Source organism: Schistocerca americana, chromosome 2, assembly GCF_021461395.2.
Source record: "Schistocerca americana isolate TAMUIC-IGC-003095 chromosome 2, iqSchAmer2.1, whole genome shotgun sequence".
Lineage (NCBI taxonomy): Eukaryota > Metazoa > Arthropoda > Insecta > Orthoptera > Acrididae > Schistocerca > Schistocerca americana.
Window position 1 is genome coordinate 523,309,915 of NC_060120.1, and position 22,852 is coordinate 523,332,766.

At 42.3% G+C, this 22,852-nt stretch overlaps 1 protein-coding gene across 1 annotated transcript in view; it reads left to right on the forward strand.

The window, feature by feature from the left end:
• Positions 1-364: 364 nt before the first annotated feature.
• Positions 365-22,852, forward strand: part of LOC124595006 — a 28,270-nt gene continuing 5,782 nt past the window's right edge. The window contains exons 1-2 of the mRNA XM_047133554.1: positions 365-509; positions 15,757-15,981. Of these exons, the coding sequence (XP_046989510.1) occupies positions 482-509; positions 15,757-15,981 (253 nt within the window). The 5' untranslated portion in view covers positions 365-481. The remainder of the gene's footprint in view (positions 510-15,756; positions 15,982-22,852) is intronic.

Genomic DNA, 22,852 nt, shown 5'->3' on the forward strand with positions numbered 1-22,852 from the left:
TGAGTTTTATTAATACTAAACAGCATTATTAGCAATTTCCAGAAACTCACTTTAGCAAAAATTTCTCTTCTCACTGCGGACATGGCGAGTGCTGCCCCTAACACGTGTATGAAATATCAACTCAATTGTGTTGCTGAGCCGTGGCAGTTGATTTCCGTGGACACGTGCCTTTTCGTTTGCTCGTCTCTACTACAGCGATACGTAGGTCAAAAGAAAGGAAAAAGAGCAAAAACACGACCAGTATGTTCATCAGTGTTTCTGACCCCTGTTAATGTAGTGGTGATAATTTTGACACAGCGAACGATAACAGACCCTTTCAAGTACAAGGAAAGTCAATGTGCTGCTAGTTGCTGCAACCACAGTTCATGGAACGGAAAATCAGAAGGGAACTTACGATAACAATCGATGATGCCATCGGGTGCTTAAACATATATAAATGAAAATATAACGCAGAGAGCAGTTATAGCTCTTGTCGAGTACAATGAAGGCTGCTCTGTTGCTTGTTGCTGGTAAGTATCGGCAGAATTTATAAACTTTCGATCAACGTAAACCTCTTTTCTCTTACCTACATTTTACATAATCTAAGGTGTATTAATCCACTTGAAAAAACTTCTACAGTCGACAAAGAACAGTTAATTGCCGTAATTCACGAAGTAAAGTTCAGAATGCAAGACAGCTTAGAGTGTTGAGAGTGCTCCAGGAAGATTTTTCATTTCCTTGCGCTCGCGAACAATGGTAGTTCACAGATACGTGACGAAAGGTGTTCGTGTTGTCTATTTGAAAATTTCAGTGGTTGAGAGTAAGACCCAAGCAGTTACAAGTGTTAAGGTTCGCTGACTAGTTTTTATATACCCATGAGAAGCAAACTGGGAATTCTAGTGAGCAATCGAAGCGAAGATTTGTAGTGCCACTTGCAGATGAAAATAATGCGAAGCATACTACAAAGGATGGTGGATTTTACAAGTTCGCAAACGAAGAGGGTAACGAAAGTTAGGAAGGGATGAAAAATGTCAAACCAGTGGAATGACTGACCCGTGAATATGGAATATAACTACGACTATTAGACAATGTGAGTAGTATTCTCTTATTGTATGCTGAGGGATTAGTAGTTTGTAACAAAGAATACCTGTAGATAATATACTATTGACATAAACAATTCGCTTTCTGGAAGAACTAGCACCTTGCCTTAAAAACTGGTAAGCAGAAAGCAGTTGTGGAAAACGAAACTGTCTGGAACCACGTGGCGGCTACGGCCGCAGGATCGAATCCTGCCTCGGGCATGGATGTGTGTGATGTCTTTAGGCTAGTTAGGTTTAAGTAGTTCTAAGTCTAGGGTACTGATGACCTCAGATGTTAAATCCCATAGTGCGTAGAGCCATTTGAATCATTTTTGGAAAACGAAACGCATCATATATTATAACAATGTTTTATCTTACACTGTAAATGAGAAGTTCCAGTAAGCCCAGACTCTTCCTTGCATGATGTTATAGGCTCTGCAAAACCTGATGGCCCGTTTCTAGTGATTATGTATTATTTACCTAATGGTGTATTTTTCCGTTCAGTGTTTCACATAATTTCTTCGTTGAAAGTAAGTTAGTAAGGTGTGTTAGCCCCTCCGTAGGATGTTACATTTTTCTTAGATCAGCTAGATGGTTCTTAACAGGCCTCCCAACAGGGCAACAGACGTCTTTCATAGCCGACCACTTTGGTAACAGACGCTGCTCATTTTTGCAGCCGTCGTCAGCATGTAGAGAGTCGCTGACTACGTTGCCGCTTGTTACAAGTCAAGCACGACGTGAATTTTTTCTGCTTGGTGGGTTGCCTGTTCCGCTAGATCCGCCGTACTGAGGTATGTCCGCTCCAGTTTTACTAACGTTGAGGTGTCACTGTCGGTGAAAATGACACGTCCGCCTTTTTTTTGCCCTTGAGAACAACATCTTCATTCGCCCCAGAAACCGCTGACTATCTTCACCTCAGCTCCCACGTTGCTGACGAATTGGGTGCCTCTATCCTATTACCAAGCGACCAGCTATTAGAATTGGACTGTACTGCATTTGTAGTCTGGATCTTTGAATGATGAGCCCCACTCCAGGTCAAGGCATAATTGTTGGGGGCACAGACAATGTTCCTAACAATGGAAGAAGATGATATCGGCAATACCACCAGACAATTAAAAAATGGCTCTAACAAAGGAACCTCCCCATCGCACCTCCCCCCCCCCCCCCCTCCCGTCCCAGATTTAGTTATAAGTTGGCACAGTGGATACACCTTGAAAACTGAACACAGATCAATCGAGAAAACAGGAAGAAGTTGTGTGGAACTATGAAAAAAATAGCAAAATATACCATCTGAGTTGTCTATGACCAAGATGGGCAACATCAAGGATAGTGAGAGCTGAGGAGCGCCGTGGTCCTGCGGTTAGCGTGAGTAGCTGCGAAATGAGAGGTCCTTGGTTCCAGTCTTCTCTCGAGTGAAGAGTTTAATTTTTTGTTTTCAGACAGTTATTACCTGTCCGTCCGTCCGTCTCCAAAATTCCAGGACATGTTCAGATTTGCTTGGACATATGCAGGATGTGACGGTCTACACACTGAAAAATTTGAAAACGTTAAAAACATATGTTTTGACAGAGCACAGGGAAAACTGCGCGACTGTGAAACTGATGCATTCATTTGTTGCAGTTTATGTGACACTCTTATGTTTTCATCACTTTTTGGAGAGTGATTATCACATCCACAAGAAAACCTAAATCGGGCAAGGTAGAAGAATCTTTTTACCCATTCACCAAGTGTACAAGTTAGGTGGGTCGACAACATATTTCTGTCATGTGACGCACATGCTGTCACCAGCGTCGTATAGATTATATCAGACGTGTTTTCCTGTGGAGGAATCGGTTGACCTATGACCTTGCGATCTAATGTTTTCGGTTCCCATTTGAGAGGAACGTCCTTTCGTCCATTAATCGCGCGGATTTGTGGTGCGGTCGCAAAACACAGAAACTAAACTTATTACAGTCAACAGAGACGTCAATGAACGAACGGACAGATGATAACTTTGCGAAAATAAAGAAAGTACACTTTTCACTGGGGTGAAGACTTGAACCAAGGACCTCTCATCCCGCAGCTGCTCAAGCTAACCACGGGACCACGGCGCTCCTGAGTACAGATTATCCTTGATGTTGCCTATCTTGTGCATGGACTACTCAGTTTGTATATTTTGCTTACTTTTTTCATAGTTCCACACAACTTTTTCTCGATTGATCTGTGTTCAGTTTTTCAAGGCCTATCCACTGTGCCAACTGATATCTAAATCTGAAGGGGGTGCGATTGGGAGGTTCCCTTGTAAGCACTATGGGACTTAACATCTGAGGTCATCAGTCTCCTAGACTTCAAACTACGTAAACCTAACTAACCTAAGGGCCGCACACACATCCATGCCCGAGGCAGGATTCAAACCTGCGAACGTAGCAGCAGCGTGTTTCCGGACTGAAGCGCCTAGAACCGCTCGGCCACATGGGCGGCCCAAACAGTTACTCAGACAGACAGACACACACAGACACAACTTCGGTAGTGAAATTTGTAGAATTAACACAGGAGTCCGGCAAGACGATGGTTTCTCACAGATTGACTTCAGTCTGGTCTTAGACAAGGTATCAGGGAGTGGGATTAAGAACGGCAAGAGAAAAACATGGAAGGAGTCCATCTAGGACATGTCAGAGAAAGTTTTGAGATTAAATATCTCTCTTTTGCTGACGATGTTTCAAAGGAGAAAACAGATGCAAAGATAATGAGGGAAACACTTCACAAAATTGCAGATTATACCTGGTAACTAATATCGTATCAGAAAACGGAGTACATTGAACATAGACACAGCATAGAAAAATAAGTACAAACACAACACGGAAACATCAAAGTAGCTGATATGTTTCAGTATTTGTGAGAATGGACACAATCGAATGGGTCGGTAAGACAAAAGGTAAAGGAAGATTAAAGAAAATGGAGTTTGCGTACATTCACCCAAAACTGGTATCATAAAAGATCAGTATCATTCCAGGCAAAAATTAAAAGCTACGCTACATCAATTATACTGTAAGAACTTTACGAATCTGAATGCCGGATATGAACAGAGAGAAATCTTTTAGGAACACGCAAGAACAAGGATAACAACCGGACGAAGACGATAAGATGAATACAGAAACATTGAAACATTCACACATACACTCCTGGAAATTGAAATAAGAACACCGTGAATTCATTGTCCCAGGAAGGGGAAATTTTATTGACACATTCCTGGGGTCAGATACATCACATGATCACACTGACAGAACCACAGGCACATAGACACAGGTAACAGAGCATGCACAATGTCGGCACTAGTACAGTGTATATCCACCTTTCGCAGCAATGCAGGCTGCTATTCTCCCATGGAGACGATCGTAGAGATGCTGGATGTAGTCCTGTGGAACGGCTTGCCATGCCATTTCCACCTGGCGCCTCAGTTGGACCAGCGTTCGTGCTGGACGTGCAGACCGCGTGAGACGACGCTTCATCCAGTCCCAAACATGCTCAATGGGGGACAGATCCGGAGATCTTGCTGGCCAGGGTAGTGGACTTACACCTTCTAGAGCACGTTGGGTGGCACGGGATACATGCGGACGTGCATTGTCCTGTTGGAACAGCAAGTTCCCTTGCCGGTCTAGGAATGGTAGAACGATGGGTTCGATGACGGTTTGGATCTACCGTGCACTATTCAGTGTCCCCTCGACGATCACCAGTGGTGTACGGCCAGTGTAGGAGATCGCTCCCCACACCATGATGCCGGGTGTTGGCCCTGTGTGCCTCGGTCGTATGCAGTCCTGATTGTGGCGCTCACCTGCACGGCGCCAATCACGCAGACGACCATCATTGGCACCAAGGCAGAAGCGACTCTCATCGCTGAAGACTACACGTCTCCATTCGTCCCTCCATTCACGCCTGTCGCGACACCACTGGAGGCGGGCTGCACGATGTTGGGGCGTGAGCGGAAGACGGCCTAACGGTGTGCGGGACCGTAGCCGAGCTTCATGGAGACGGTTGCGAATGGTCCTCGCCGATACCCCAGGAGCAACAGTGTCCCTAATTTGCTGGGAAGTGGCGGTGCGGTCCCCTACGGCACTGCGTAGGATCCTACGGTCTTGGCGTGCATCCGCGCGTCGCTGCGGTCCGGTCCCAGGACGACGGGCACGTGCACCTTCCGCCGACCACTGGCGACAACATCGATGTACTGTGGAGACCTCACGCCCCACGTGTTGAGCAATTCGGCGGTACGTCCACCCGGCCTCCCGCATGCCCACTATACGCCCTCGCTCAAAGTCCGTCAACTGCACATACGGTTCACGTCCACGCTGTCGCGGCTTGCTACCAGTGTTAAAGACTGCGATGGAGCTCCGTATGCCACGGCAAACTGGCTGGCACTGATGGCGGCGGTGCACAGATGCTGCGCAGCTAGCGCCATTCGACGGCCAACACCGCGGTTCCTGGTGTGTCCGCTGTGCCGTGCGTGTGATCATTGCTTGTACAGCCCTCTCGCAGTGTCCGGAGCAAGTATGGTGGGTCTGACACACCGGTGTCAATGTGTTCTTTTTTCCATTTCCAGGAGTGTACAATAAGAAGACGGAGATCAGGGCCGTAATGAACGCGCACGCTGAGCAGCGCATGCGCAATGTCACCTCAGAAGGCTTCAAATAGCGGAGCTCAGCGCGTACTCGCCAGTACTACTACAGTGGCATTCACCTGAAGATGACCAGAAGACTCTGCGCCGAAATATCGTGGCAGAACGTTACTGATATCCGGCAGTTCTCCCGTGTTTTTATGGAAAAGGAGATTAAAGTCTTGCGATCATATTTAGAGAATGAATGAAAATACGATAGCGAAAAAGGCTTTTATTTCATTTACAAATTAAAAGACACCACAAGATGGTTGGAGGAGATAAGAAAGGTCTCTAGAAGTTACCATACAGACTACGGAAAGTTCCAGACTCCTAATCAATACTGCAAAATATCCTGTCCAACGACGAAATTCACTACCTCAAAGGATCATGTCAAATAAACAGAGGCAGGACATCATCGAATGCACGAAGAAGTTCTGGGGACATAAAAAGACAAAGATTTTACCCTCGACTTGGGTTCTAAACGGTCTATAATTCACCAAACTTCAATAAAAAAAATATATCAGTGTTAGGCACAGCCGTAGCAATTTTGTTACTGTTGCTAAATATTGATTTGACGATAAGCAGGCTGATCTCGTCCAGCACCTTCGTAAAACTCTCGCATCTCACTGAACAAAAGGAACACTCTTCATTGTAATTTCTCTATCTTCTCAGTCTGGCGGGCGAGCAGTACACAGGAACCTACAGAATATTAGCCATCTCTTTCATGGACGAATTTTATTCCTTAGGAACTTTCCAATAAATCTCAAGACTTGCAACTGCTTATCCTGCAGTCTGTTTTGTGCAGTTGTTCCACTTATCGCTTCGGACAATTACTCCTTGGTATTTCCTCGTTCCAGTGAATCTTCGCCAACAGTTTAACTTGACTGTTGTGGTTTTCCTCACGTGTTTAAGCGCAGTGCTTTGTAATTAATTACGTTCAGGGTAGACTTCCAGCACCCCCACCTATCAACGATCCTCTGCAGATTTCCAATTTCCTACAGTCTTCTGACGTAGCAACCTCGCTACAGACAACAGTGTCGTCCGCGATATATCTTATGGACCTTCCGTCGCCATCACAAGATCATCTATATACAGAGTGTTAAAGAAAGTATTCCATGTTTTGAGAAACTATTGTATGGTTCGAAACAAAGAAAGGAAAAGATACCGTAACTATCTAAAATGCATACCTCATTAGGAATGAACACTTGTTCATCTCCGCTATTCTGAAGCTTATCTCGTCTACTGTAAGCTGTTTGTTAAATCGCATCATTCACAGAATGCAGTAAACATTTGGGTAAACAAATGGGACCACCTTACATTGTTGTTGAGTAACAACACACAACTGACATATACTCACCTATGTGTAATAACTGTTCCACAATTAACAGGAACAAGACATCTAATGCGAAGACTAATGCATACCGATAACGCATACCGATAGAATTTAGACAGTTACAGACCAATTGTTACCGGACTAATGTCTACTGTGTCCAATAACGATAGAAATGAAAAAAAAATGGCGAAAAGTTATAGTCTTACTATAGTTAGCAGTAATTATGTATCCCAGAATTGTTTCAATGAATGTAGAAATCAGAAGAAAAGTTTCTCCTACTCCAAAAGGAGTGAAAGTTACATTTGGTAAATAGCTAATGTCACTGAATTCACACAAATACTCGACATGAAAGTTAATGCGGTAAATAAACAAAATACACTTGCGCGAACTTAGATGTAGAAAACACCCGTAAAGTGAACACTAAAGACGTTCATTTGTGGCGCAATTATTTTAATAGTAAACTTAATTAGGACTTGCAACACTTCATAGAAACTATACTGTGTCACGGCAATGCTGTCTATCTGAAAATGTGGTGAACAGAAGTGATTATTACTGTTTGTCAGTTACTGTTACAATAAGTATTTGCGAATACTGATGTTACGGAGAGTTACGTCATTAGAGAAAACCAAATAAAATCATAAAATTTCATTGGCTGCAAGATGGCCAGGCAAGCATACTTTCGTCACCGAAACATGTATTGCACTTGTATCACTTTTAGTTTGAACTGAGTGTCTGCGTTACCATAGCAGTGCTGCATTATATGGACAACTATAGTTACTACAGCTTTCTATTACAATATTACTTGATTGAAAATGAGTTGTTAATTTAACGGGTTCTTTTTTCATTTCACTATATTTTTCGCTTATGACTTTCTCGGAAGTTACGGTGAGGGGATAGGACGACTTTGATGGTTAATGGGTTGGATCAATAGGGTTTGCTTTGACTAGACCAGTCTAATGTTCCAAAAAAAACTATTACAATGGCATGCCTATCACACTACAATAAAAATACTGTCCAGATCTTACTTTGCTATGAGCTGCTTGTGGCACGATGTAATTCTTATAATGAATATCAGTATTGACGGTAGGCTCTTCTTGATTAGCGATGAGCATGGATAAACGTGGGCCACACTACTCTCTTCATTAATTCTAAAAGCCCTCTTGCGTCCATGTACTATGCTTGTACATGTCCTCGCTCACTTATTATAACGCTATTTACACCACAATATGCATTTGCCATTTGCGCGCCAACACACGCGTCTGCAACACAGGACAGATGCTTCACAAGTGATCTCTGCCGGCTCTCTCATCCAACGATATTATTGTTACATGAAATGTATGCCTTGTTTCGTGCAAATATAATATCCCTGATATTGCCAAGTATATACTACAACGACTTGACATAATTATTTCTTATTTATTCTTCCAACATGTATTACATTTCCATACCATCTGATTTATGATAAAATACATAAACACATATTGTTTCAGAAATGGTTTTTCAAGTCATGAAATAAAGTAGCTGCCAAATACGTGAGGCAATGTGTTGTAGTTTGTCAAGCTATTACGTACGACCTGCATTAGTGTCCCATCTATAAAGGAGGTGATTAGAACGAAGTTTGGTATTTTCCTTGTGAAATAGTAGGCTTCCATTCTCTCGCTGATGCACCTACCCTAAAATGTGTATTCGGCTTATAGTGTCAAGAAGTGGTCGAGCTGAAAGTATACTTCTTAGAGCCCATGTCTTCCGGACATTTTGCTTACGTTTTCATGCAAACTATTACCTCCCAGAGTATGGAATCCTAATTTTACATCGTGTATATTGTGAACAGATACAGGCTCGCTGTGGTTCCCTTGAAGTTATCTTCCTGACTATAAATTTTCTTTTATTGAGAGAGATGTGTTGAGTTATATCGGCAGTGAATTAGCGAATAAAATCATAAATCTGGTCCGATACACAGTATTCTCGTAAATTATCCGCTAAATGCCATTTCGGAACCGTATCGAATTACGTTCGGAATAATTCATGGAACAAGGCATCGATGTGGGCTACATTGGGCACACTATGATTCAGAGCTGATGAGTATCGCAAGATTTCTGTTTGCAGAATCCATTTGGTTTTTAGTGGATGAGACGTTCCTCCTTTAAAAATGTCATCATCCGTGTGTATAAAGGGGGTTCATTTATTCTGCAAAGTCAACGAGCAGGCTTTCAATCATGTGTGCTATTTTTTTTAAATCGTCTTCAATGCTTCGTCGCTACTTTGACCTACAATTAACTACTGCTAGAAGGGGAGAAAGACAGGAACTTATCGACATCTTCTCGAATCCAGATACCTTTCAACTACTGAATAATTTTAGTTTACATTGTTCTGCCAGTTACATCAATGTCGACCAGCTGGGTATTCTGAAACAACTGAGCGAAACATCCTACCGTGGTGAAACAGTTTCGCAAAGCTATATCAGTAATTCGACCTTCTCTCCATGATCTGTCTTGATGGTGCCAGTGCGGTGAATGAGTGACTGAATAAGTGTTATAGATTTATATACTGTACCAATAAATGTTACGATTTTTGGTAAGATCGGCTAGTGATTGTAATCTCATGGCTCCTTTTATCTCTTGTTTTTTAACAAGGCACCGAAGTCACATAAATGTGTATCGAAGCTCTTATTGTATTGACAGAAACTTAGTGACATTTCACTCGAACCATGACGGGTCTTTGCATTTCACTGAAACCTTACTCGGCACGTACAGTTCTACGATACCGTTTCCAATGGTTGTAGAGTTGACCATTTTGTGTCTTACATCTCTGTAAATAGTGAAGCTGAATATTCGATCTTGAGAGCCGAAACACTCTGCAGTTTATTTCCTGATATTATTGCTCCAGTAACGTTCTTTTGAAACCAATTTTCATTGAATTAGTAACAGCCGTATGTTCACTGATCTTCTCTTCCATGTTAACCGATTCGCGAACTTTAGGTCTGTTACCAGATCATGTAAGAATTTCCCTATGAATCGCTTCTGTTAACTAAACTGCTGGAGGTATTTCTCAGAAACGTCGTCCAGAACAGTCTCATGCAAACCCTGCCTGTAGCAACTGTTTTAATCGCATGACTCAACCATTTAATAGCCATATGAATTTTGATAGTTAGTGACCGGCGTTGCAATTCTTTTACACTTGAGAAGTATGTAAAAATTGCGCTGAGTGATACACACTGAGACGCGAACGCTACACCTCTTGTAGAATTGGTAAAAAGAGTAATCCCGCTTTAATTACTATGAATAAAGTTACTACACCAATTACGTTTTGCTGACGTAGCACTACATATTTCGGGATTTTTTTCCGCCTTAGGCTGTTGTAGGAAGGAACGTAAGTTTTCGATCATCTGTCTTCGTGTGTGTTATTCTGTGGCTTTTCCCATGCGGTCGTCTTTTTATGTCTACATTGCAATCAAATAATTTTCGAATGTATGGTCTGCGGTTCTAGATTAATGTTTTCGGAATATCTTCTTATGCATATCATGTCACATTCAAAATCCAGAGATTGAAACGTACCTAACTCTGCATTCACAGTGTTTGTGTAACTTAAATAGTAACATAAGACTACGAGTTCTTCGTTGCCACTATGAAATGTTTTGATGTGTTGATTGACAAATTTTTTTATGTGTTACGCTTCACATGTTTTTTAAAAACTATAAGAGTCACTTAGAAACGTAATAGGTACTGCAATAATGAATAATGCATTTCAAGTCACTAAATAAAGTGCTTCCAAAAGAATTAAAGAAATGCGGAGATAACCGCAGGCAGGACCATACAAAACTATGATAAACAATAAGTAGCATAAACGAAAGGACTAAGGAGAATCATGCAACAATTACAAAGTCAAATGCAGACCACATAATAGACGCTGTGGTAGAAAGCGAGCACAATGAAAAAACTGTTATATATATTACAGAATACAACGTAATGTAATTGACAATAAGTATTGAAAGAAACAGTTGCGAAATAAAATCAAGCTGCATTTACGCGGAACACATTTCTTGATCACAGTGTATAAAGAGACGTACATGAGCCCTAAAGCTACCATATTAAGTTCTCATCGCAAAAAACACGAGGATTCATGTCCAGTCGTATCAAGAACAAGCTACAGATCCAACCGTGAAAGGTTGCATTGCCTTTTTGGTAGACGCTATCATGCCAAAGAGGAATAAAATGTGTGGAGGGGTGGACATGGTCGCCAAGCAACAAAACATGCTAGTGCTGATAATTATTCCTTCCAGAATGACGAAATCACCCATGAGAATACATTTCCCAGACCATAACGCTCCCTCACTCTCGTAGCAGGGTGTTGGCTTTGAGACGTCCCACGCCGTACACGCCAAGTGCCATATAACCGATGGAACATAAAACGTCATTAATCTGAAACGGCCGCTCAAAGTAGGTCAGGTTACGGTACTGGAGCGCAAATTCAAGCCTTCGTCGCCGATGCCTTAGTGAGCGCAGGAATTAGGCACCTACTGAGGACGATGATACATAGCAACTTTCACTGGATGATCGTTGAGCAGACACTGTTGGTAGCCCCTTGGTTCATCTGAGCGGTCAGTTGCTCAACAGTTGCATGTCTGTTCACCCATACACATCTCCATAGCTGTCGTTCACATCCACTATCCTCCGCGTCTCCCTGGCACACTTTATAGAGCCTCCACGGCTATACTGAGCCCTACCGTCTGTGGGTGGTTATCAGACGTTGGCCCGAACGGCGGCGGTCACATTAATGTGATGGAATCGTGTATGTACTAGCATCATCGACTTAACCTAGGTAGTGAAATAACTCTGTCTCCATCGTATAATATGTGGAAGATCATAACAAATAAGTGGGGCTGTCCACGCAAGGCTGTTACTACTTTGCCCCTAACTATTGTATGAAATATATCAGAAAACCAAACAAATAATAATGGTACCTATAAATCTTTTCACGCATGTGATTTTCAGAGGACGTTACAGGAACTGTGTTATAATAGGTTCCGTTCTTTACCTTGACGAGGAGGGAAAAACTGCTACAGATTCATCCAATTGGAGGTATTAGTTCTTTTCAGTCAAATACCAGTTACATGATCATAAGGAGAAGGGCTTACAGATTTTTCAATACTTTCATTTTCTACTACAAAGGAGAGAGCGGTCTGTTTGCTGTCAGAACCAAAGAAGAGCCTAACTTTTTCAGCCAAATATCTGGCTAGGTTTTAGTGGGGAAGAGACAATCGCAACTACATATTTCTAGGAGACAATTTACATCTCCGTCATTTGACTTGCTAGAAGGGAACCCCTTCAAAAACACGAGTGAGGAAAGAGTAAATATTTTCCATTTAACTGTGAGATACCAGCAATCCAACAAGAACTGAAGAGGGTACTGTATTTGCTTATTTATCCAGGAAGTTAATATCGAAAACTTGCCCGACATGATCAAACAGTGCTTGTCGGTGTTGATGCTCTCTTTTTTATTTTCAGGGAATTGCTGACTGTTCAAGTGGTGATCCATTTTTGTCATGTACAGCATTACCAATTACCAGACGAGATGTTAGGCGGGCGGATGGAGTTCGAATAACGAGCATTTGGGGGGTGATTTCCAGTTCCAGCATTTGAATTAAGCCAAGAAGCTTACGAAAGATTTTCTCTACTGGTGAGGAAGTGTCGTTTGTTGCTAGTTCAGGCGATGCAGGCCGTAATTCGCTTGAGATTCACACTCCCAGTCGCAGTGACAAGAGTATTCTACTTTCGTCGAACGGATTTCATCTGCGAGATTCGCCTTGGCCATGGGGACTCTGTGGTGCACGCCACTATTGTATGATAGGTCAAGTTAATGACGACTAGAGTGACGTACCGTGTGATCAAAAAGTCAGTATAAATTTGAAAACTTAATAAACCACCGAATAATGTAGATAGAGAGGTAAAAATTGACACACGTGCTTGGAATGATATGGGGTTTTATTAGAACAAAAAAAAAAAGACACCTCATATTGCTAGAGATCTCTTGCGCGTGTCGTTTGGTGATGCTCGTCTGCTCAGCCGCCACTTTCGTCATGCTTGACCTCCCAGGTCCCCAGACCTCAGTCCGTGCGATTATTGGCTCTGGGGTTACCTGAAGTTGCAAGGGTATCGTGATCGACCGACATATCTAGGGATGCTGAAAGACAACATCCGACGCCATTGCCTCACGATAACTGCGGACATGCTTTACAGTGATGTTCAAAACATTATTCCTCGACTACAGCTATTGTTGAGGAATGATGGTGGACATATTGAGCATTTCCTGTAAAGAACATCATCTTTGCTTTGTCTTACTTTGTTGCGGTAAATATTGCTATTCTGATCAGATGAAGCGTCATCTGTCGGACATTTTTTGAACGTTTGTATTTTTTTGGTTCTAATAAAACCCCATGTCATTCCAAGCATGTGTGTCAATTTGAACCTCTCTATCCACATTATTCCGTGATTTATTCAGTTTTAAAATTTATACTGACTTTTTGATCACCCAGAAAATGCTCCGATGTAATGGTTCTAATTCCCTGTAATTAAAATAACCCATGAGATTCGATTAGACAGTGAACAAGTTTGGAATATTGGGTCGATATTCTAGGGTCGAGCCGTACATCCTTAATTTTTTACCATTAGCTAAGCTCCATAAAAAATATATTTGCGAAATTTACCTATGCATCACTGATTAACGTGAATTTAAAACAAATACAAAATGTATTAAAATAAATATTTAAACATGGTGAAAGAACGTTAGTCTCCTGAATAACTGATGTAGCAAACATAAAAACGCTTATACTACAACGAAATGATAATTTATTCGGTCAGTTAAATAGCTACACGGGGATCCTTCAAGTAGTGCTTAACCATGAAACCAAATTACAAACATTATCCAATCCCCAAAAGTTTGCATGGTTCTGTACTTTAGAGTTCGTAAATTCCTATTTATTTATTAAAGGGCAATGGTCAGTGGAACACATAGTCTCCTGTCATCGACTAAACACAAAATACTCCTCAGTTCGTAAATAATTATAGTTCACTACAGAGTTCAACATATCAGAATTCATGTAATAATGAGTAGATGTGATAATATTAATAATAATTAATAATAATTACAAATTAGTTGTGATGCAATACCAGTTATATCCCACTTTTCACATCATCTACGTCATCAGTATCGGGGACCATATAATTTTTGACACACTGCGCCACCCGTCACCCAGAAGAAAGGGATGATTTGTGAGCGCCCCTTCAGCACTTGTCACCTCAGCAATAGATGCTCAAAGAGCTTCTCACCCTCTCCTCTGAATCATACCAAGCTACACCTCTGGGCAAGGATTATTTGACTCTTATCGGACATTTTACGATCCCATGATTACATTCCCCTACCCTGTCCATCTACAGTCAATGAAAGTCAAGAGTAGTTATCCTCCGGGTTCACTCAGGTACATGAAGTCCAGTATGGCCAACACTATGGCATCATAACCTAAAATTGTAGATCCAATAAGGCGAACTCATTCACATCACAAATTCAGTGGAACTAACTGTCGAAGTCGACAATATCACAATAGGTCCAAGCGTCGTAGCTGTGATGTCACAACAAGTTCCCCTTCTGCCAGAAAGAAACCCTGCACCTAATGACTACATACATTATACAGTTGTGAGAGATGTGGTCTGGTTTACAAGACCACATATACACGATCAGTGTGCGATTCATATTACGTATGTCACCAGTTTACCGAAGGTAAGGCATGGAGAACGTCATCCTGCAGTCATGTACGGTGTAGGTGCGGAGAATATGGTGATCTGGCAGGTTTACATAAATGAAAATATGTAAAACATTGTAATTTTTCTTCAGTGTTAAAGATACATAGAGATAGTGATTTTACAGGTAATATCGCCTGCCTTTCGCATAATTTAGCTCTCAGCTCACCCGTTCCACGCATGGAAGAAAACCACCGATATCCTGTCACTAGCCGCTAGCTCGCCGGCAGCCAAGTGGCTACCGAATGTGGCTTAGTCGCATGTACAAGTGTCGGCCTCTCAGCGAAGTCAAAGCGTTCAACTCCCAGGTTAAAATGACTTTGGGTGGCTGAGAAGCTCGCCAGCATATGCGCTATGTGACACTGCGAATGAATTAGACGAACGAATATACTAGAGATGAAGCAGGTAACAGATTTTCTTATACGTACTTTCAATGATATCCTGCTGCTTGAGAACAATTCACTGGGCAAAAGAAGTCTAACCAAGGCAGTCAATTGATTTTATTATTCACTGCTTCAGTTAGCCTGGCTCTGTAATTCTTTTCATAACTAAGTCTGTGTTATTTGCACCAAAGCGTGCATGCTGTTCGTGTTGCGGTACAGTACGTCTTCAGATATTCTATATAAATGGAACAAAGATCCGTTATTCTCTTACTGTAACTTCCCTGATTGTAGTGGGGTGGTTTTCATGTACGTCTTAAAGAACATCATTCTCAGATTCACACTACCAGACAACATCAGTATCTTTACCACACAATGGAGATATGTTAGCAAGTGGCATAGTTCGTGCTACGTGTCAGAAGAGTTGCACTACACCTCAGTATAGTTATTCTAGCAGCTGGTACATACATAGCATACTGTAGTGTTTCAGTGCTAAGTGGTAGAGTAGCACTAACAGCCATTTGACGAAATAGCGGCCTGTAATTATGTTCATCGATTTTTACAGCGCTGGTAGCAGTGGCGGAGGTCCACGGGCAACCAGAAGAGTCTACCACCGTCACCATTTCGAGCGACAATCTAACCACCAGCAACATCACAGCGGAGAGAACATTTTTGGCGAAGTCATCGTACACGGGAGATGACGATACCATTTGTGTAGAGTCAGACAACAAGTTCTACTTGTATGTTAATGTGTTGAAGCTCTATTCTTGCTACAACCAGCTACGGAAAGGTAAATAACTTTAAACAACACGGTGCACTCTATTCAAAATTGACAAGTTAAAATCAGATTGTTGAGTATAACATTACGCGAAGGGTTCAACAGTGAATGTGAAAATACGAGTGAAATCAAATAATCAAGGATGAGTGGCTACCCTTACATCACAGTGCGCAAAGCAAGAATCTCCACTTCACGAAATTACAACTGTTCATGAATCTTGTGTCGAGTCAGACAACAAGTTCTACTTGTATGTTAATGTGTTGAAGCTCTATTCTTGCTACCACCAGCTACGAAAAGGTAAATTACTTTAAACAACACGCAGTTCTCCATTGAAAATTGATAAGTTAAAATCAGATTGTTGAGTATAACATTTCGCGAAGGGTTCCACAGTGAATGTGAAAATATGAGTGAAATCAAATCATCAAGGAAGAGTGGCTACCCTTACGTCACAGTGCGCAACGCAAGAATCTCCACTTCACGAAAGTGCAACTCCTCATGAATCTCCACCAAAACCATTCACAGCAATGTGCTGCGCGTATTTAATTCACTTTTTGGAGTAATCTGCGTTCCCCTTTAATCTGCTGCATTAATTATATCTTACACACTTCTACACACCTTTGAATTCATTTATGAGTGTTATGTTGTGTAACGCGACGTCAAGTTTCAAAATTTAAACCAACATATTTTAACAGGCGACGGAAGTTGCCACGAGTGACGTGGTACATAGCGTTTGGTTAATTTCCACAGTGAATATGTTTGCAGCATTGTACACAAACCTATACTAGGTTAAACACTCTAAAATTGTAGGCAAGGCACCCTTTTCGTCGTACCCTGTAGAAGGCCGACAACGCAATTAGTGTATATAAACAATACCCGTCACACGCTTAGGGACAAGTAGAAACAGGCTTACAATATTAGTAAAGTTTTAAATTTAGCGATGCGTTGACGTTGAGACGAAGAATTAGATGAATTGGGGAATGGTAAGTGAACGTACTGGTTTACACCTTGTCGGAAAGATCATGTTGGCATTAAATTAGTGCACTCACTCATTCACTGTCCTAGTGACAGACATCTACAATCTACCATCAGACCGAAATGTATGCTACTTACAGACGATGATACACCGTACTAGTAATCAACCGTATAAGCAATGCAAAAATTATCCCAAATCTGAGGCGTTTATACATAGCAATATGTCTCACATTTTAATTAGGAGCCCGTGAAGGTTGAATAAAGAACGTCGTAAAAGCACGTTTGTTACGCCAGACCAAAACATCGAGAAAGAAGGAGGGGGAAGTAGCGTAGTCTTCATACTAGTTCATACTTCATACTAGACTTCATACTTCACTTTTACATAAAAGATAAAAATTTTAAGTATATCCTTCTAATGGCTTTCTGATTACCTGTTGTAGTAAGTTCAGAAGAAGGCTTTAGCTCAAGCGTACCGTCCTTCAAAGTTGTGTGGTGTATTTAAACCGTGCAAAACGTGTTAATAATACAAGCAACTTGCTAAATAAGTCTAAAACATTTCTGTAAAAGCGTGGTAGACAGCACACGAAGACAAACAAAAAAAGTGTGCAATTGTGCAGCTTTATCATCGTCTTAACGTTAATGATGTAGTTGTAGCAATAATGAATATGTAGATAGACACGTTTACAAAACAAACCGTAAAATCTACATGTATAGTAAATTTGTTAATACACAACGACGATATTATTGCGCTTTGCTTTTCGTGGCCACTGTTGGAAGCAAGCTGAGACATTGCATTTATCAGGTACAGTGGTTAAGGAAAACGCACCTGCCATCGAAGCTTTCAGGTCACCTATGCTTATACTATCAAGCTGTTCATGGTGTTCCCGCGAAGTATCACGATAAAAACTGGTGACTAGCCGACAGAAATGCCCCCACTCAGAGATACAATAATATTTGGCCGATTAACAAACACAAGGTAGCGTCGTATCTCGCACAGAGGTGAAGTCATTAACTTCGACAGGGATCGTAAAGCGTAACACTGGCTCAATTTCAAGAAAATAATTCTTCAAACTCTAACAAAATGTGAATCTTCTAGAGTTGGGGAAAATGAAAGGAATCACCACTAAAAACTTTTGGTCTCTGTCAAAACCATTGACATTTTGGTCATCTTGCTCTCTTCACCCTTGGCATTCTCAGTCATGGATAAAGGTACCGGATTCATTCGGTGTATGCACAGGGTGATTTTTTCCACCGCGTACGAACTTCAGGGATTGATCGATGAGCGGATACTGAACAAAAAAGGTCTAACGAACTTTGATCCGGCAGTGGTTTCGTTGCTAATGATCTTTTATTCATATATTGTTACTGAACTGCGGTCTAAAACGCGCTGTACCATGCAGCCACTGATACAGTATTGGTGAACATTGTATCCATGTGCCATTAACGCATGCATGTACGCGCCACAGCATGTTCTGTCTCACACGTTGACATCGTCCAGACTGCATCCAAACAGTGTCAAAGGCACCATGAATACGCTGTTCCAGAGTCTCCGCGTCTGGAAGGGGCTCTGCATGCACAATACTTTTCAGATGGTCCCATAACCAGAAATCGCACTGGTTGGTATCCGGTGAACGGGCAGGCCATGCACCAGGAACACTTCGACCGATCCATCGACCAGGGAAGACACGACTGAGATGCGTCCAGAGGTTAACGGTTAAGTGAGCTGGAACGCGATCATGTGGCAGCCACATAACGCTTCTTATCATCAAAGGAAATTCTTCCAGCAAAGGGGGGTGAAGTGACCCACAAGAAAAGACGATTGCTCCGGCCTATTGGGCGCCAGTTATCCCGGCCAGCAAATCTCAGCTGCATCGATGCTGATGATTCGCTATCACTATTCCATGGGGGTTATGCATACAGCCCAACGGATGACTATTATGGAAGTTGAACATACCACTCCGTGTAAAGGTAGCCTCATCTGTGAACAGGATGCATGACACAAATACCGGAATCGTTGTTGCCTGGTGAAGGAACCAGTTACAAAACAGTCCCCCCGATGTGGAATGTCTGCTGTTAGTAAGCCCTGCACACGCTGTACGTTTTAATAGTAACAGTTGTTATGGCTTGTGCTGTACTGGGGGGCCCACTGCCTGGTACTGACACGGCGGTCACCCTTCATGGTGTTAACCACATTTTCCTCCAAGTCTGATATCCGTAAATTTCTGGAACGTCTTTCATGATTTCGTGCTTCCTGAAACGACCCTGTCTCAGACTAACGGCGAAACACTTTTGCAAACACAGAATACTGTGCTTGTTGTCGGCAGGAATAGGTCTCATGATTCTACCTTTCTGCCCGCCGGCCGTTGTTACTTGCCTTTCCGTTAGTAAATACCAAGTCGGCATGTTCTCGATTCGAGTAAGAAGCCATTGTGTCCAACGCTGTATCACGTCAACTATAAGGTGAGTCAGCAACAGAAGTAAATCGGGCACAGAATTACCAATTACTATGACAGGAGAGTGTCCTAAGACATGACGTATGAGGAACCGTACCAGCGCCGGCCGCTGTGGCCGAACGGTTCTAGGCGCTTCAGTCGGGAACCGCGCTGCTGCTACGGTCGCAATTCGAATCCTGCCTCGGGCATTGATGTGTGTGATGTCCTTAGGTTAGTTAGGTTTAAGTAGTTCTAAGATGTAGGTGACTGATGACCTCAGAAGTTAAGTCCCATAGTACTGAGGTCCATTTCAACCATGCATACTGTAAGTGTGGCTACGTGTTACAACGAGTATTAGACCGCAGTCTCTGTAACAATATATGATTGAATTAATGGTCTTTATCATGGGAACCATGCATCACCGAAAATAAGTTAATTAGACCTTTTCGGTCCGTATACTCTCACCGATCAATCCCAAGAGTTTGCACACGGTGGAAAAAAAAATACCCTATGTAATTCTGAGGACTTGTAATGTAACTGAACAACAGGCTAACACCGACACCACAGGTTTCGATTATTACTTGTAACATAACAGCATAATACAGCTGATGTCTGTCTTAAAGAGCTCAAATGCGCTGCTAGTGCCCTTCATAAAGACATCTATGTTGTTTTTAACGAGACGACGTCTTTCTAGTGACAAAGTACTACGGACACAGAGGCGACTTTTAAAAGAGTGTCTGCCAATGTCAACAGCTAGGAGAATGTGTGAGGCCGTCTAATGGCGCAAGATCTACTGGCAAACTGCCCGTCCAACCACTCAGCGATGCATTTCCTAGCTTGGACTCAGACTATTTTTTCTCGAACTCCATCAACTTCTACCATTACAAGGCGTAAATACACCTTATAGTCATTCTTTCTGCGATAAAATTAGGTTGTGTGTACCTCGCAGTACACGCCGCACGTGGTTAAGTGAATATCTCCGTCTCTTGTGTCACAAAATGTGCCACCTCTGCAGCCCAATGTTTGTGGTTGAAGCACACACAGAAAATACAGCAACTGATGACTGGCGATGATTGCTAGCACCCATCTCGTGAACCCTCGGATACCCACGCCCACACCCCGATATTATTGGTTCAAGCACCGATGGAAAGAGTCGGATTTTGACTTGCAGCACAGAAAGACATGGAGCATACACTGTGACAACCACATAGGCTCATTTTGGACACACATTATTACTTTGAATAGAATACGAGGGCCACAAACCTCACAGAATCTTTGAAATTTTCAACTGTGTCAGTTAATTGCTACTTATGTAAGTTACGAAACGATGGAAACTCTTAGCATCAAAACACACACACACACGCACACAGACACACACACACACACACACACACACACACACACACACACACACACACACACCTGTGTATTTCAGTGTCGAATATAATAACTACGCCTGAAGTACTCACGTCATTAACAATCAATTTTTCCTGAAATTGTAACAAATTTCTCATTAAATTACCCTCTTTATTGTCTCGTCATTTAATTTTCCTCATTAAATTCATGTCACGCATGTATTTGTTCACACTCTTCTAGCTATTGACTGTCGCCTCTCACATCTTTTTGCGAAAATGTTTAACTATTCCCTGTTTCTTGTTTTTCGTCAATACTCACAGACACACGTGGGACATAATGCATCATCACCCTCTACTAAGTGCTAAGTGAGTACCATTGCCATACGTAGCTACCATTCCCCTAGGAGGTCGCCATTCTCCCTTTGGGATGGCACTACTCCCTCAAAGTAGAAGAATCAGCCCTTCAAGATATGTGTCTTACGTCACGAATCTGGCAGTCCTGCTCCATCTTCCCTTTAACATAATGTAGCTGTGTAACTGAAGACAAAACTACTACCATTTTTAGCGATATGCAAAGCGAGTAAAACATACATGATCAAAAACGGATAGCAGTATGAGAACTCTCAAGTGAGAGAAGCAGAAAGTTTTTTTTTATAAGCAAGACCCTAACAGATAATGCTTTCTCTGTAAGTGGTATTAATATTCAATGCGACGCTTCTTGAAATACCAGGACACTTCAGCTTATTTGCTTATCGATCTCAGTAACCTCCGTCGTAAAGCACTCACAGCTACAGACACAAAACACTGGACAGACAGTCGCAACGTATTAAGGGCATTGAGCAGGTACCGTTCGTGATCAAATACAACTATGGAAGACGAAATCGTAAAAAAAAGTACTATGGCACCGTACAAATTGTACATAAACGTTATCGTGTTTGAAAATGTGCGTGGCCGAGCGGTTCTAGGCGCTACAGTCTGGAAACGCGCGACCGCTGCGGTCGCAGGTTCGAATCCTGCCTCGGGCATGGATGTGTGTGGTGTCCTTAGGTTAGTTAGGTTTAAGTCGTTCTAAGTTCTAGAGGACTGATGACCACAGAAGTTAAGTCACATAGTGCTCAAAGCCATTTGAACCATTTTTGAAAATGTGCAATAGCGTACAAGTGTTCAGATGAGTCAAGCAGTGTGGCAATGGTTATACGACAGTCTGGCATTCACTGAAGGCAAGCTCACCACCGAATGTAATTTACACTTACTGTGTAGGACATGTCGGTGATCCGTACTGGAGATTGTAGTCCAGGTGTAAATTTCCGCCGGCCGAAATGGTCGTGCAGTTAAAGGCGCTGCTGTCTGGAGCCGCAAGACCGCTACGGTCGCAGGTTCGAATCCTGCCTCGGGCATGGATGTTTGTGATGTCCTTAGGTTAGTTAGGTTTAACTAGTTCTAAGTTCTAGGGGACTAATGACCTCAGCAGTTGTGTCCCATAATGCTCAGAGCCATTTTTTTTGGAAATTTCCGTCACACAGCCTCTTTGCTCAAGTGGTCAACATCTTCATTGCCAGCGATCCCACAGTGTTATTTCAGCCAAGCGAGAGCTCATATATTCCAACACTTCGATAATCATTTATACATGGTGTTACAAAAAGGTTCAGCCAAACTTTCAGGAAACATTCCTCACACACAAAGAAAGAAAATATGTTATGTGGACATGTGTCCGGAAACGCTTACTTTCCATGTTAGAGTTCATTTTATTTCTTCTCTTCAAATCACAATTATCATGGAATGGAAACACATAGCACCAGAACGTACCAGCGTGACTTCAAACACTTTGTTACAGGAAATGTTCAAAATGTCCTCCGTTAGCGAGGATACATGCATCCACCCTCCGTCGCATGGAATCCCTGATGCAGCCCTGGAGAATGGCGTATTGTATCACAGCCGTCCACAATACGAGCACGAAGAGTCTCTACATTTGGTACCGGGGTTGCGTAGACAAGAGCTTTCAATTGCCCCCGTAAATGAAAGTCAAGAGGGTTGAGGTCAGGAGAGCGGGGAGGCCATGGAATTGGTCCGCCTCAACCAATCCATCGGTCACCGAATCTGTTGTTGAGAAGCGTACAAACACTT